This window comes from Sinocyclocheilus rhinocerous, unplaced genomic scaffold, assembly GCF_001515625.1.
Source record: "Sinocyclocheilus rhinocerous isolate Xijiao unplaced genomic scaffold, SAMN03320098_v1.1 scaffold587, whole genome shotgun sequence".
Lineage (NCBI taxonomy): Eukaryota > Metazoa > Chordata > Actinopteri > Cypriniformes > Cyprinidae > Sinocyclocheilus > Sinocyclocheilus rhinocerous.
In genome coordinates, this window is record NW_015632478.1 from 28,840 (window position 1) to 43,473 (window position 14,634).

General features: G+C 37.6%; 3 protein-coding genes across 3 annotated transcripts; 1 reads left to right on the forward strand and 2 right to left on the reverse strand.

Moving 5' to 3' along the window:
• Nucleotides 1-964: 964 nt before the first annotated feature.
• On the reverse strand, nucleotides 965-3,054 carry LOC107742582 (SPRY domain-containing SOCS box protein 3-like). Its single transcript, XM_016555621.1, has 5 exons — nucleotides 3,027-3,054; nucleotides 2,559-2,725; nucleotides 2,101-2,232; nucleotides 1,403-1,593; nucleotides 965-1,310 (listed from the first exon to the last, which is right to left on the reverse strand). The coding sequence occupies exons 2-5, from the start codon at nucleotides 2,716-2,718 to the stop codon at nucleotides 1,107-1,109; spliced, it is 687 nt and encodes a 228-aa protein (XP_016411107.1). The 5' UTR covers nucleotides 2,719-2,725; nucleotides 3,027-3,054; the 3' UTR covers nucleotides 965-1,106.
• A 458-nt stretch (nucleotides 3,055-3,512) lies between these two features.
• Nucleotides 3,513-11,838, reverse strand: LOC107742576 (autophagy-related protein 13-like). Its single transcript, XM_016555614.1, has 14 exons — nucleotides 11,654-11,838; nucleotides 10,447-10,527; nucleotides 10,254-10,334; nucleotides 10,034-10,153; nucleotides 9,847-9,893; nucleotides 8,571-8,664; nucleotides 7,687-7,785; nucleotides 7,193-7,288; nucleotides 6,862-7,001; nucleotides 6,685-6,769; nucleotides 6,200-6,277; nucleotides 5,932-6,045; nucleotides 4,677-4,805; nucleotides 3,513-4,335 (listed from the first exon to the last, which is right to left on the reverse strand). Exons 2-14 carry the CDS (start codon nucleotides 10,513-10,515, stop codon nucleotides 4,258-4,260), a joined length of 1,230 nt encoding a protein of 409 aa, XP_016411100.1. The 5' UTR covers nucleotides 10,516-10,527; nucleotides 11,654-11,838; the 3' UTR covers nucleotides 3,513-4,257.
• A 196-nt stretch (nucleotides 11,839-12,034) lies between these two features.
• On the forward strand, nucleotides 12,035-14,462 carry harbi1 (harbinger transposase derived 1). Its single transcript, XM_016555590.1, has 3 exons — nucleotides 12,035-12,118; nucleotides 13,201-13,889; nucleotides 13,986-14,462. Exons 2-3 carry the CDS (start codon nucleotides 13,220-13,222, stop codon nucleotides 14,360-14,362), a joined length of 1,047 nt encoding a protein of 348 aa, XP_016411076.1. The 5' UTR covers nucleotides 12,035-12,118; nucleotides 13,201-13,219; the 3' UTR covers nucleotides 14,363-14,462.
• The last annotated feature ends 172 nt before the right edge of the window (nucleotides 14,463-14,634 follow it).

The following is a 14,634-nucleotide window of genomic DNA, read 5'->3' on the forward strand; positions in this document are numbered from 1 at the left end:
TTTGCCCTCTCAGTAAAATTGTGGTTTTATCTTTGAGGAAACATATCATAGTGTGATGAGTTATTACTGGTGTACTGGAGTACATAAAAGTACAGCGACATTTTAGTTGTATCACAGGGCTCTGTACGTGAAGTGAATCGTCCAGATTTTGCACAATAGAGTCTTGTTTCATGGGTCTGAAATCCCCCCCAAAAAACATAAAGCAGGTACTTGGGTACTAATTATTTAGCACTAATGAGTTAAGTGTCATATGCCTTGATATAAAATTGTAACTCTTTACTGTGTCATGTAAATGTCCTATTCATGTCAATCCGTCCGAGCATTGACATGTGGACCAGTGGCTTAACTAGTTTTAGACAAGCGCCCTCAAACCTAAATGTATGTGTGCCTTAATGGAGTGAACTGGCGACGATATTAGCTGTTAAATTCCCTTTCTCTGGACAGATCTGTGAACTTTGTGCCATTTTGTTGTATCTGTATCCAAACACCTACCTGTAGACATGTATATCTGGTTTCCAGGTGGAACTTATTACTTCTTTTGTGAAGGTTCTTTTCTTCCATTTTGGCTGTTAAAATGTATCCTGTGCTTTTGAAATCTTTTGTATATCATGTTGTGATTTCAGAGTAATAAATTGTTAGAGATGGTGTAATATTTTTTTCCCTCTCTGGATTTGTTTTTTAAGCTTTTTTAAACATCCACAGGTTTTGGTGAGCAAATAAAAACACTTTTACCACAGTTTTCTTAATACGGATAAAAGCAGGCAGTTATATTTAATTGGCGTTTACATATTTTGTCCCAAAAATAACTACCCTGTGAGGAGTATAATAAACTAATTATAAATACAGGTAATTATATCTTATTTTGGAACACAATCATTGCCAACAACATCATCTATAAAGTGCAGAAATGGCATATAGATTAAGAATACAAACAGTAATTTGATTACACAGTTAAAGTCACACGTTTTGTTCAAATGAAGTAATAAAAATATAAGATTATTTTTGAGGAAGGCTGCATATAAAATGGATCTGTTGCACTAGATATAATTGTGTTGTTATTTGAGGTTGGCATGTTCTACATGAATCAGAAACAGGTCATGTCTCGCTTATAAATGCGCATGTGTGTGTATTTGACAGAGCAGAGATGTGGGTAATGGTAATTTGTGTGCGTGTCTATAATGTGAGAGGGAATGTGTGATGATGTGTATGCACTGTTCCTGTAGGGAGGAGATTCTCTGGCTCCTCACACCCAGCTGAAGCTCAGTTTCAGGGGCCGTAGAGCTCACCAGAGGATACAGAGCCTTGCTGACCTGAAAGGAACACAAAAGTTCCAGGAGCATTTTAAACCCCCACATATAACCTACATCCAGTACTTCCACATACTCAGTGCAGTGATATTTACCTGTTCCAGCCCAGTGAAGGCCACCCCAAGGTTCACTCCATTTCGGAAGAACGTCAGTGTTCCAGTGTTCAAGTCCAGCAAAACCCCAATGACTGTATTTCTTTCATAAAAAGGCTCTGTGTATTTTCGACTCCTTCCATTATGCCAGACAAAGCCTTTGTATGATAGACCCCAACTCTCACTGTCAATGCCTTTGATAAACAATAACAATAAAATAAACACAGTTAAAATGATTCAAAGAAAAGCATTGTGTGCTTTTGTATGGTCTACTTGTGTGGGGAAGTAGTGGGGAAGTCGTGGCCTAATGGTTAGAGAGTTGGACTCGTAACCCAAAGGTTGCGGGTTCGAGTCTCGTACCGGCAGGGAGTGTTATGCCAGACAAAGCCTTTGTATGATAGACCCCAACTCTCACTGTCAATGCCTTTGATAAACAATAACAATAAAATAAACACAGTTAAAATGATTCAAAGAAAAGCATTGTGTGCTTTTGTATGGTCTACTTGTTCTGTACGTTTCCTCCCTTGTTAATCTAGGTGGTGTTGATAATTAAAATTCCTGTTTGATAATTAGATGATGTCATTCATTTTTAGGTTGTCAAGTAAGATCAACCTGAGGGAGTTTAGGTCTGTGCTGAGCGGAGCTGGGCTGATTTGGTAGAAGAATAAAAGCATTCCTAAGAGGAACATGACCGTACTCACCTATGAGGTTAACAAACTTTTGATCCCCTGTGTGCAGAAGTGCATTTTGGGTACCAACCCCCACCATCACAGAGCTTCCATAAGGAGGCTCTAGGAACTCGATCTTCCAGTAATGCTCACCGTGAGTGAAACCTTACACAGAAATATGTGTTATTCTGTAGTAATGAATCAATTATTATTAGAAAATTATACCACAACACATGATAGTTATCCTACAAAGCAATACTCTACTAGAGCATAATTAAAGCCTTACTAGCATTATAATTGCTAGTTAAAAATGAACTTGAACCAGGTGTGTTGCAAAGGATACTAGCACTTAATGTTCAACTTATTATCACTGAACGTTTATACTGCTAAAGCAGTATCAGCTTGATTACATGTAAGATTGTACTTTAATAATAAAACTAGCTGACTTAATGTGAACAACAAAAACAGCGCTTATCACTCACTAGTCTCACCTTTGGTGCCTCTGACCCCTGCAGTGCCCTGACTGTCCAACAGAGGGCTGACATGAAAATATGCAGCTTGTCGGCATAGAGACAGATGAGCATCAGGAGATTTACTGTCCGGATCCCATTCCCAACTCTCCCAAGTGTGACCTCTAAAAGAGCGCAACATTTGCTCTCTACAACACACAGCATATATACATATTAATGACTGTACAGTAAAAAATAAATAAAATTAGCTATCCAATGTCCCCATTACCAAAAGCAATGTTTTTTTTTTTGCCATCATTTGATAGTTGATAGTTTGCTATCATTCGAATATTTTTAAGTTAAATATACATTTTATTACATACAGACGACGAGCGTACCATGCTGAGATATCTAACGTAGACTATTTTTTGACATTTCAAAACGCGGAGACCATTCAGACGGGTGCGCACGACGCACACATCGACTATAGAGAAAACATACATGATTTACCATCTGTACGCTAAATTATGTAATCCGAAGTGTAATGAAGAAGCAACTAAAACTTTATTTTGGGCACTTGAAATCCGCTTTTAAAAAGGAATTTACATTTTTAAAAGCATATATGCGTTCCGATAAAAGCATATATGCGTTTACAAGTTTACATATATGCGTTCCGATAGCTGGACGACAGAAAAACATTTCACAACTGCTGTCAAAACAAGTTTTCATCCTAATTTGGAAGTAGGCGTGCATTTGTGCTACGGCGCTCATGAATTTTAAAATAGCCGCTGCTGACGTTGCTTGGTAGCCTTTCAGTAACGCACCCTAATTAATATTCATAAGCCAAGCATTCGACATTCCATTGGGCGAACGACGAGCTAACAAATATTAATTAGCTAGTGGAACTCCAAGGTTTGCGTAAAGGAGACACAATGTTTTTGACCAGCTCAGCATATAGGGGAAACAAAAACAAGCCTGTCTGAAATAAATCAGTTTATTACCCAACATTTACATGCCATATTAACAAAGTGAGGAGAGAAAGAAGACACTTAAAATAATAAAAGAAGGTCCAGCTTCTAATGACTTGCCAAACATAAGCTTTAAAAGAAAAGGGAAAAAAGCATTCATCACCATTTAAAGACCTGATGAGTAGTAATGATAAACTGTCCCTAATTTAAAAATAAAAAATTAAAAGTATGAAAAGTTATGGTAAAATGCATTTACAAGAACCAGGTAAGCAGACACAGACTCACAATTCACTGTTGTCAATATTCACTGTAGTGACGTTCATGTTTAAGCCTGGACATACTCTCAGATTATTCAAGTTTTCCCCTCACATTAAAGTTGTAGAGAATTTGTATGGTGTCAGCAGTACAATGACAGAAATCTGCTTCAGTGACTAGTCAGTGAACTACATGTGTTGTCATGATGAGCAAAACAAAAATAAAGGCTGGTACAGGTTTATACATTCATTACAGTGAGCTTTACTTACACAGTTCTGCTATTTTAATAAATACAAGGGTTGGAAATTTTATGTTGCTCAGTTCCTTTAACAGATGCTGTTCTCCTTATACCTCAGTTCACTTTTTTTCTTGAATGATGATTCTCTTCATAGCTCATTGCACAAGGAAAAACTGACACAAAACAGGGTTAATGAAGACATCCAATGAGGGATGCTTCAGTGAAGGAAGCAAGAAGAGTAAAGAAGTTGTGAAGGAAGCAATCTCTGTTCTGTTCTGTTCTATTGTAGCGTGTCCACAAATGCATCAAACTCATCAATGTTCTTCTCATAAATGTCCAGTTTCTCTGGAAGAGAATCCTGCAAAAATACATGTTCACTTTACCAAACATCTAATAATGAACACATCACAATGTTACCGAAGTTTTAACATCATACTACGGCATGAATGTGAATAAATCAGCCTAAGTACTACATATAAACAATACTTGCAATTATTTTTTACCCTTAAGATTTTAACACCAACCCTGGGTTTGGTGCTAAAAAACTACCTGTAATGTAATCATACCTATATGAATACTCTCTATGTCTCTACTCTTATGTATATTCTCATGCCTTTCTTGCTTTAAAGGTCAACCTGTCCCATATAGATTGCAAAAATGTTCAGTATGTGCTGTGATGAGAATGTGTTTGTTTCTCACCAAATCCTCAGCCATAGACTGAGCGCTGACATCGATGGACAGGCTTGCAAGCTGAGGAGGGTTTTGAAACTCTCTATAGAAAGTTCCCAGATCCATTGGCAAAAGGTCATCCTTGGAGAATGCTGGTTTCTGTTTGGCACACAAACACAGAACTGGTCTTTGAACATAATATGAACCATATCTGACTTTTACCATACATTTAGAACAGGGATGGGCAGCCTTAATCAAACACACCTGTCTGTAATTTTCAAGCAATTCTGAAGACTTAAGTCAAATATTGTCTTATTATTGGGAGATGCAAGGGTCTGTAGTACTTACCATTGGAAAAAACCTAACTGCTAACTTGGATCATGTGAGGCATCTCAGCCAATCATACAACAGCCTCGGTCTCCTTCCCTTTGTACCGCCAAAGCGTTAGCATTAGCCGTTACACTTTTTTGGTTAAAGGCTGCAGGCTTGCCTTCCAGTGGCTTTGCTTAAGTTAGATTTTTCATGTGTGTTTGTTTAGGGATGGAGCTAAACTCTGCAGGACAGTAGCCATCCAGGACCGGAGTTGCCCATCCCTGACTTAGAGGATTTGACTAAACAAGATAATAAATACTTGCTTGTTTACACAACTGGTTTCACAGTCCAATTCTCATGTCCCAGCTGCCCACACCAAGCAAGATTGTCTTTTCTGGTTTTTAATTCTCCAGTAGAATTTGTATTGGTTTTAGCCCAACGCTAGAGCTCTGATCAACACCAAAACAGTGCTGCTCTGCCATGCAGAAACAGACTTAAAAAAAAAAAACATGATCAAGCAGGTCTCTTTGGGCCTCTCTTAAGCAACATCAACTCACTAGCTTCAAAGACTTCCAATTGTTATGGGATACTGCATCATTCAACACTGTATTTATGAAATAAAAATTAAGAAGAGTAAAGTCTTCTTTAGATTTATTAAACATCAAACATATGTAGCTTCCTCTCAGGGCAGAGTCTAAGTCTCTTTTTTTGATGAATAATTGACTTATCTGGATCACAAGATGCTCTGTCAAGGGCTTGATAAAACTCCCTTTTGCTGTCAAACCTCTCACAAGAGGAATCAAAAACATCAAAATGCCTACCAGAACCCATCTCTTTAATGATACTCATCAGTTCCCATTCACTCAATGTACTGATGCAGTGCCTTTCAATGTGCTCGCTGTTACATACAGTAGTTCTCAACAGGACAGCAGATATTGATAAGTGAATTTTTATTATATGTTGGTGCACTTACAAAGTCAACCATGACAAAGTCATCTTGTGGCTGCCCCCCGCTGTGGCTCGAGCTGTTTGAGTGCAGGCTGCCTTGCAAGGGAGACGAAGGAGCTGGGGATGGAGGAGGGTGCACCTGCAAACAGAGAAAAACACCTCTAAATCACAAAAAAAAAAGAAAATGAGGAGACAGTGGATGATGCAGTTGCACACTAAGGACACGTAGTGTCCAAGTGGGTTTTCTTAATTTGAAATACATAGTAACTATGGGTGTTTTTTGGTTTCAATACCATCGGGTCGTTCACCTCCAGGTCATTGGCTCTTGGAGCGAATGCAGCAAAAGGAAGATCCAGCCTGGTTGTTGTCACCTGAGTTCCACACATACACAACACATCAGAATGCATTTCCCCCTGAACATGACAGTGTTCATAATTTTTCAGTGTTCATAAAATTCATAATTTTATTCATAAAAATGCATTAAATTGATCAAGTCACAGTTACAACATTTAAAAAGATTTCTATTTCAAATAAATGGTGTTATTTTGATCTTTCTATTCAACAAAAAAATTCTGAAAAGTTCACAATTTCTACAAAAATATTAAGGAGCACAATGTTGCTCAACATTGACAATAATTACAATAAGAATTAGAAGAAATGTTTCTTAAGCACCAAATCAGCATATCTGATTGATGTTGATTTTAACGAGAACTATTTCAATATACAATAAGGTAATTTTTGTTCTGAAAGTTATTATAAATTATTAGTGTATTCTAACCTGAGTGGTGGCTTTGTTGACAAAAGCACCAACTTTCCTGGTGAAGGTGGTCTCTAGAGCATCACAGAACACAGTCTTCACCTCGCTACCACACACACACAAACATGGAATCAAATTTTGCTGAATTGATAAATGAAAAATCAGTATTGAACAGTCTGAATCTCTTCACACTCTTACCTACTACAGGATGTGGGCTGTGCCGGCTGAGGGGACTGTCCATTGGGGCATGATGGGATACGACCATGCTCAGCTGCAGTGCCATGATTAGGCTGAGCCGGCACCTGTGGGACTCCACCTTCTTTACCCGGCACAACCATCTGATTTGGAAGAGACACATACATGGCCACCTCAGTCAGGTCAGAACGACACAAACAAACCCATTTCTGTAGACAGGTGCAAGTAATTCCAAGCAGTTCTTCTACATCAGAAGGGATCAAGGGCATGAAGTTATGATAGGGAGGGTGGGGCTTCTGCATGTGTGTATGCGCTGGTGCATTGTGTGCCGTACCTGGTGAGGATGTGCACCAGCAGTAAAAGCCGTAGGATGGCACAAATCCACAGTTCCCAGGGCCGGAGTCTGATATGACAGACGAGAGCTGTACAGCTGAGACAGAGATATTCATATCACAAATAAGAGTCGAATGTCAGATTAAAAGGTCGGCTTTTAAAATCTGGTCCTGTAAAAACCTCACTGCAGAGCAGAGAGCAAGAAGGATCAGAGTAGTTGTCAGAGCAAACACACAAATGCTTCAAGTAAAACAGCAGGCAGGTCAGCTCAAGGAGAAGGCAGCAGTGATTGTGTGCTTTTGTCAGAGCAGTGCTCAAACAATCTCTTGTGTGAGTGATACTGTATAACCCTCTTAATTAAAAGGTTATACAAGGTTATGAAGGGTAAGCAGTGGAGTATAGGTTACTGGGGCAGGCCACACACACACTTTGTACTTAATCTACCAGCTGCATGCGTGTACACACACTTCTCTCACACACACATACTGGACTCACTTGCTGTGAGACGCCAAGCCCCATGAGGGGAACCTTCAGTGTGGCCATCAGAGCTGGCTTAGGTGTCTTAAAATGTGCCTGACTTACAGTACACACACACTACATGCACACAGAAAGAAAGAAAGAAAGAAAAACAAAAGCAACAACAGAAATTAAAGCACTACCACAGAAAGAGATAACGGGAAGAGAGAATCTGATTTCATGGTCACATAAATGACTTTAATGCTAGTCTTCTGCAACCTCCAATACTACACAAGCATTATGTGGAAAGGTAAATACTGCAGCAAGTACACCAAGACCAATGTTATTTTAGTATAATTTGTATACTATTTTAGAATTTATTAATATTTTGAAACAGCATTTATTCCTATATTTTCTTTTCTCATTTAAATTTTAGTAGTTGTGTGCTTTTGTCATGTTATTTTAGTTTTTAAAAATATTTATATTTAGCTTTTATATATATATATATATATATATATTATTTTTGTATTTTATTTCGCCTTTACTTCAGCTTTATTTCATTTAGTGAATTTAGTTAACAAAAACAACACTGTTCAAGACAGCTGACTAACCAAAAGCTGAGAAAAATAATGAAAAGAAAACACCTAAGAATAGGGAAGATATGTACTGTACTAAGCAGCAATCTCAGGTCATATTCATGGCTGCAGGAAAGCAAAAACCAAAATCACATATAAAGAATGAGACCTGTTCATCAGGGAACAGTTGAAAGAGACTCATGAATGAAAACAGCTTATCCAAGGTTAACATTTAATCTCTTAATGGCAGGCTGCACTGCACCTGTACTGAAGTCTGACCTGTGCAAGGAAGGTGGTGAAGGGTTATTTTTAATGGGATAGATGGATCGCTGATAGTGACGGCATTACCTGTGATGGTGGGGAGGTGGAAAAGGACGTGGTGCACACCTCCTGAGAGTCTTCTATTCCTGCATAAGTCCCTCCCTCATCTTCTCCAGGCGTTCTTAGAGAGAAAAAAGAACAGGCCAAAGGATAAGAAAGCAGAGTTGAATGAGCTTGAATACCTGTACTATCAGTATGTAAAAGTGAACTTCTGGTATTAAGGGTTTAATTCCAACTCATCTTGAACGCTGAAAATAAAAAACACTTAAAAATTGTATGTCTTTCTACTATACAATAAAAAAAATGAAATATTAATTTTTACTATAAATGACAATTCAGGTGATATTCTACACTGCGATATATGCAACAGTTTGGGGTTGGTAAGATTTTTTTAAATGTTCTGGAAAGAAGTCTCTTATGCTCACCAAGGCCACATTTATTTGATCAAAAATACAGTTAAAACAGTAAGAATGTGAAATATTATTACAATTTAAAATAATTATTTTCTATTTTATGATGTAATTTATTCCTGTGATGGCAAAGCTGAATTTCCATTACTCCAGTGTCGTATGATCCTTCAGAAATCATTCTAATATGCCGATTTGGTGCTAAAGAAACAATTCATATTATTATCAATGTTGAAAAGTTTAGTATTTTTTTGTAGGAACTGTGATATATATTTTTTCCATAATTCTTTGATGAACAGAAAGAACAGCATTTATTCGAAATAGAAATGTTTTGTATAGGGATGTAACGATTCACTCATCTCATGATGCAATATGATTCACGGTACTGATTTCACAATACGATTTTCTTTAACAAAATTAGATTTAAGACAAATTCTAAATGAAAAGGTGTCCTTTTATTATTTCTCAGATAAAATGCTACACATTTCATGTCAAACAAGTGATAACAAAACTAAACTGTATTTTTAAAACAAATCCCAGATCAAATAAACAAAAAATAAAAATACAAGAAATCTCCTCATATAAACAAACTAAGGCTTTGTCTGTGCTCTTTCCATTTAAAAGTATAGGCAACCACTGCATTTTAATCACAATCCAAACAAAGATGCTGCATACATGCAGCATGAGCAGTTTGTGACTTAAATTTGACTGAATAATTTTGAAATTTAAAGCAAAAACAGAATGGTCTGACTTTAGCTTTGTGAAATTATGTGCAAACCCTAGTTATGCCCTGGTATAGTAAATATTGACTTGTTGATAATGTATCAATCTTGACACAGAACAGGTGTCAGCTGACTGCTTTGTCCTGTCTGTGAAGGGGAACCGTGTGGGCTTACTTTTCATTCATTTCCAAACACCACGTCTCCAGCTCCATGGAGTCTCCCTGCATGGGTAAACGCAATTTCTTAATACTCAAGTAAACGTCTTTTTATTAAGTTAGGCATTTTAAACATTTTGTTTCTTTTTATATTTTTGTCATGATACTGTTATTATATTGATAGTGAACTAAAAGAAAGACTAGACCTCTGAGGTTTTGAGGGAGATCTCCACACACATGGATCGGCCGATCCCAGGCAGCTGCCCAGCAAGAGCTTTTTTTGCCTCATGAGTCACCTCTGGGATGTCTTTTATTGCCAAATTAAACTGAATAAAAACATGAAAACAACCAGACAGGCAGATCTCACATTAGTTATGACGAAGAAAACAGGACCATTGTATGTGAAGCGTCCTGGATGTGTCTTACCCAGTCTGAACCTGTCGGTGATGAAGATGAGCAAGTGCTGATCTTCTCTCCAAGCCGGGCTTGAACTATAATTTGCACTGTCTGAAAGACACACAGAAAAAGCAAAGGATATCATCACCCTGTTGCCTGGCTGGGATACCAGATTTCATGAATGCAACAATACCCTTAGCACTGCAGTGTTTAATGCAATCACCTTCAAGGCAAAGAATTTGATGAATTTATCCAAGTCCTTCCTGTCCTGTGAGCTCAGATCACTATCCATTGTCGCACAAGCCTAAGAGATACAAATTAAAGACACTTTCCTCAGTGAACAGTAAAAAAGCTGATATAAACACAATAATTAAAAAGGTACATAATACACATATCTGAAAGTCAGGTCAATTAGTAGGATACCATGGAGGAAAAAGCCCTCATTATAAAATAATAATGTTCATTTACATTTATTCATATTTTAAAATCGTAACATATTTAGATATAACATGTACAAGATGAATATCATTAATGTAAAATACTGCATCACCTATTCTATCTAAAATTGTACTTCGTCAACTTAGTTGAATATTTGAATGACCGATGACAGACAAACAAACTAACAAAACAGGTTTTAATGAATAGCGAAGATGTCTGAAATGTAGATCTAACTCATGGAATTACTGAATAATAACCACCACTGTTATAACATATTACATTATTATAATATAATAACAATAACTTGCCACTAGGGCCTTCTGTGCCAATTCTGGGGGCAGAACTAAATTTAACTTCAAAATTTTTTTTTTTTTACAGATGTAAGAACATTAATTGGTCCACAAATCACTAATGAACAAATAGACACAAAATCTTTGTGATGCATGCAGTAGACTTTTGGCAGAGTATTCAACATATTACAATGTCATAGATCACTATTTTCCAAATATGCAAAATTAGATCAGTTAACCTCAAAACTGTTTCGACTAACGAAATCTTAAAAACGTTGATATTCAAATGAAAAGACAAAATGAAGAAGAGCAAAGCCATTCATCAAAAGTGTTGAGATGAGATTGTGAGCCTTCTATGATCAAGAGAAAAAATAAGGTGTGGGACATCTTGTTTCATCCAACTCTAATAATAGTAATAATTAACGAATTTACTGGTGTCTTGGTGTCATTAATACTGTCGCGTCTCTACGGCAGCTCGCCTCCACGCATTTAAACATGTACTCAATAAAAAACAACACAACACTAAGACACCTTCATAACAATCAATGTCACATGACAGCTGCCAGTTCATCCGACTCGAGATTTGAAAACAGTAGACCTGCCATTTGTTTCTCACAGCCAAACATCTCAAATAGTTTACAATCATCTGTATGTGTGTGCAGCCAATGCTAACTCCTTAGCAAAACACGCGCACATACTTACAGCTCATCACAGAGTGGAGACTGAACTGTTAACACGTAGAGTTTGACGTTACGTCAGCAAAACAGCGTGGCTGGTTGCGTGAAATGATCAAATACAGACTAATCGATCCTGTATTTTCAATTAATCACATCGTAGCACCACAGCGTCACACAATGACAGGCTCCCCGTTTTTGTTTATTTTGCTTGTTTGGCTAGGGCAGGAATGACGTGTTGCCTGTAACGTTACCGATTCAACCACGCCACTTTCGTTGTTTTTTTAAATATGGTTAAAGGACTGTATGCAATTGTGATATAATAAAGTTATATGCACATATGTGTTATATTATTACATGCATCCGCCTGCTCTTAGTTTATTCTTTAAAACAACCAATACAAATATCGAAAGTGCAGCCCCTGAACAGGAAGTTTGTTACGTGAATGACGTCACATCTCAATGTCGGCGTACACAAACAATCGCCAGTGCAGGTAACGATTAACTAATTTTCAGTCAGTCTGAATGTTTCCACTGCCGTTGTGTTTATCAAATTTGTTCCCTATGAGATAATTTAATTCAAGAGTTGGTTGCGTTCGGTTTTGTGTAAAATACTGTGCTGAGCCGACAAACTAGATCATATAACCAGCTCAGTTTAATTGCGATAAGTAACGTTACTGTAATAAAAAATATGTGATTAGGTCAAGATAAGCTTTAAACTTGTGTTGTAAGCAGTCACACATTGAAGAAATCAGTGTAGCGGTGCATGCAGAAACATTTAGCACAAATATACCACTATATTTTGTGGTTTATTCCCTTGCCATTAAATTACAGAAACTAAGAAACGCTGATCTGTGGGTGTTCCTAATACTATGGCTGAGGGCGTGACAGCAATTTTGACATGTTTCTCTCTTCTGGCTAACGTAATTAATCTCTAAATTTCTCTTCTTCTTCTGGAAAGTCACAGAAATGCTATTGTGGATTTTTTTGTTCAAATAGGAAGGCAAAAATTATATTTGTTGTGGTTTTCGTCCACCACTATAGAAGTTTACCCAACTATGACGATTTCCGCTTCTGAGAAGCCCAGAAATGTGAAAATTTGGATGTTTATTTATTTAGTCATTTAGCAGATGCTTTTATCCAAAGCGACTTACAAATGAGGACAACAGAAGCAATCAATTGTAGTAATTAAAACAACTAAAAACAGATCCAAAACTAAAAGCTAAAACTTTATAAGTACTACTTATACACATTTAAAAAATAAAGAGAATAAATAAAAATGACAAAGGCATACAACAAAATTTCAAAACTTAACATATAAATGAAAAACAAAAAATAAAGCTAAAAACAATTCAAAATATTTGCTAATGCTTACATGCTAAAAAAAAAAAATGTACACATAATAAGAAATGGTTATAAAAACTAAAACAGAAGTGAAACAAGTAATAGGAAAGAGGAGAAATAAAAAGCGATACTTATCCTTTGCCGGTGTCCCTGCCTGGATGTATCATGTTTTAGTTATTGACATGGTATTACATGACAATAGCTGACATTCACATGTGTCATTTGTCCACAGGTCCTCCTGAGTGTGTGGAATGGCAATCTCTATTGCAATCCTAGACTGTGACCTGCTGCTGCATGGCCGTGGGCACAAAACACTTGATCGATTTGATATCGAGACAGTGTCAGATGAATTCCTGCTGACAACATTTGGCTTCCCACGTGAGTTCATTTATTATCTGGTGGAACTGCTAAAGGACAGCTTGTTGAGACGGACACAGAGGTCACGAGCCATCAGCCCAGATGTTCAGATACTCGCAGCCCTGGGATTCTACACAACCGGGTCCTTCCAGAGCAAGATGGGAGATGCGATCGGCATCAGCCAGGCCTCCATGAGTCGTTGTGTTTCTAACGTCACTAAAGCTCTGATTGAGAAAGCACCAGAGTTTATTGGCTTCACTAGGGATGAGGCCACCAGGCAGCAGTCTAAAGAGGAGTTTTACCGAATAGCAGGAATTCCTAATGTCATGGGAGTAGTGGACTGTGCGCATATAGCCATTAAAGCTCCCAATGCAGACGACTCTTCCTATGTAAATAAAAAAGGATTTCACTCAATCAATTGCCAATTAGTATGTGATGCCAGAGGACTGCTGCTGAGCGCTGAGACACATTGGCCAGGTAGTCTGACAGATAGAACTGTCTTTCAGCAGTCCAGTGTGGCAAAGCTTTTTGAAGAGCAAGACAATGATGAAGGTTGGCTTTTAGGTGAGACCCATAGTTTGGTTGCCATAGTGACTTTTTCTTGACATTGCCAAAGTATCCTGTGAAAATGTCAGTGTATTTTCTGTCTCTTGTCTCCAGGTGACAACCGTTACCCTCTGAAGAAGTGGCTGATGACTCCAGTCCAGAGTCCAGAGTCCCCTGCTGAGTACCGCTATAACCTGGCCCACACAACGACGCATGAGATTGTGGACCGCACATTCAGAGCCATTCAGACACGTTTCCGGTGTCTGGATGGGGCAAAAGGTTACCTGCAGTATTCTCCAGAGAAATGCTCCCATATCATCCAGGCCTGCTGTGTACTACATAACATTTCCCTGCAGTCTGGCCTTGATGCCTGGACTTTTGAGAGGACTGAGGCCACGGACCAATCAGGGGAGAATATCGATCTCAATGACACTGTCGACCCAGAGGCTCTCAGAGTTCGACAGGAACTCATCCAAAATCATTTCAGTTAGGATGGAATTCACCATTTAATTGTTTTTAAGATACACATGGCTATTGTTTTCCTGTATGCAAATATTTTGTTAAGGGATAGTCCCTCCCCCAAAAAACATTCTGTCATTTAATCATAATTTAACATTTTACTTGTTTCAAACTCATCTTTCTTCTGTTGAAAACAAAAGATGATATTTTGAAGTTTTAATTAATTTCATGGTATGGACAAAAGTAAGTAAACAAATAAATAAAAAACACTGAGATGTTTCTCAAAATATCATCTTAATATTCT

Excerpts from the sequence above, each read along its gene's own strand:
- LOC107742582 (XM_016555621.1), bottom strand. The coding sequence starts at position 2,718 with ATGTTGCGCTCTTTTAGAGGTCACACTTGGGAGAGTTGGGAATGGGAT. Across the intron at positions 2,233-2,558 it reads AGGGGTCAGAGGCACCAAAG|GTTTCACTCACGGTGAGCAT; the intron begins GTGAGACTAGTG and ends TTTCTGTGTAAG. Across the intron at positions 1,311-1,402 it reads CCTTCACTGGGCTGGAACAG|GTCAGCAAGGCTCTGTATCC; the intron begins GTAAATATCACT and ends TGTTCCTTTCAG.
- harbi1 (XM_016555590.1), top strand. The coding sequence starts at position 13,220 with ATGGCAATCTCTATTGCAATCCTAGACTGTGACCTGCTGCTGCATGGC. Across the intron at positions 13,890-13,985 it reads TGATGAAGGTTGGCTTTTAG|GTGACAACCGTTACCCTCTG; the intron begins GTGAGACCCATA and ends TCTTGTCTCCAG.
- LOC107742576 (XM_016555614.1), bottom strand. The coding sequence starts at position 10,515 with ATGGATAGTGATCTGAGCTCACAGGACAGGAAGGACTTGGATAAATTC. Across the intron at positions 8,665-9,846 it reads TGTTTGGAAATGAATGAAAA|AACGCCTGGAGAAGATGAGG; the intron begins GTAAGCCCACAC and ends TTTCTCTCTAAG. Across the intron at positions 7,289-7,686 it reads GGCTTGGCGTCTCACAGCAA|CTGTACAGCTCTCGTCTGTC; the intron begins GTGAGTCCAGTA and ends TCTCTGTCTCAG.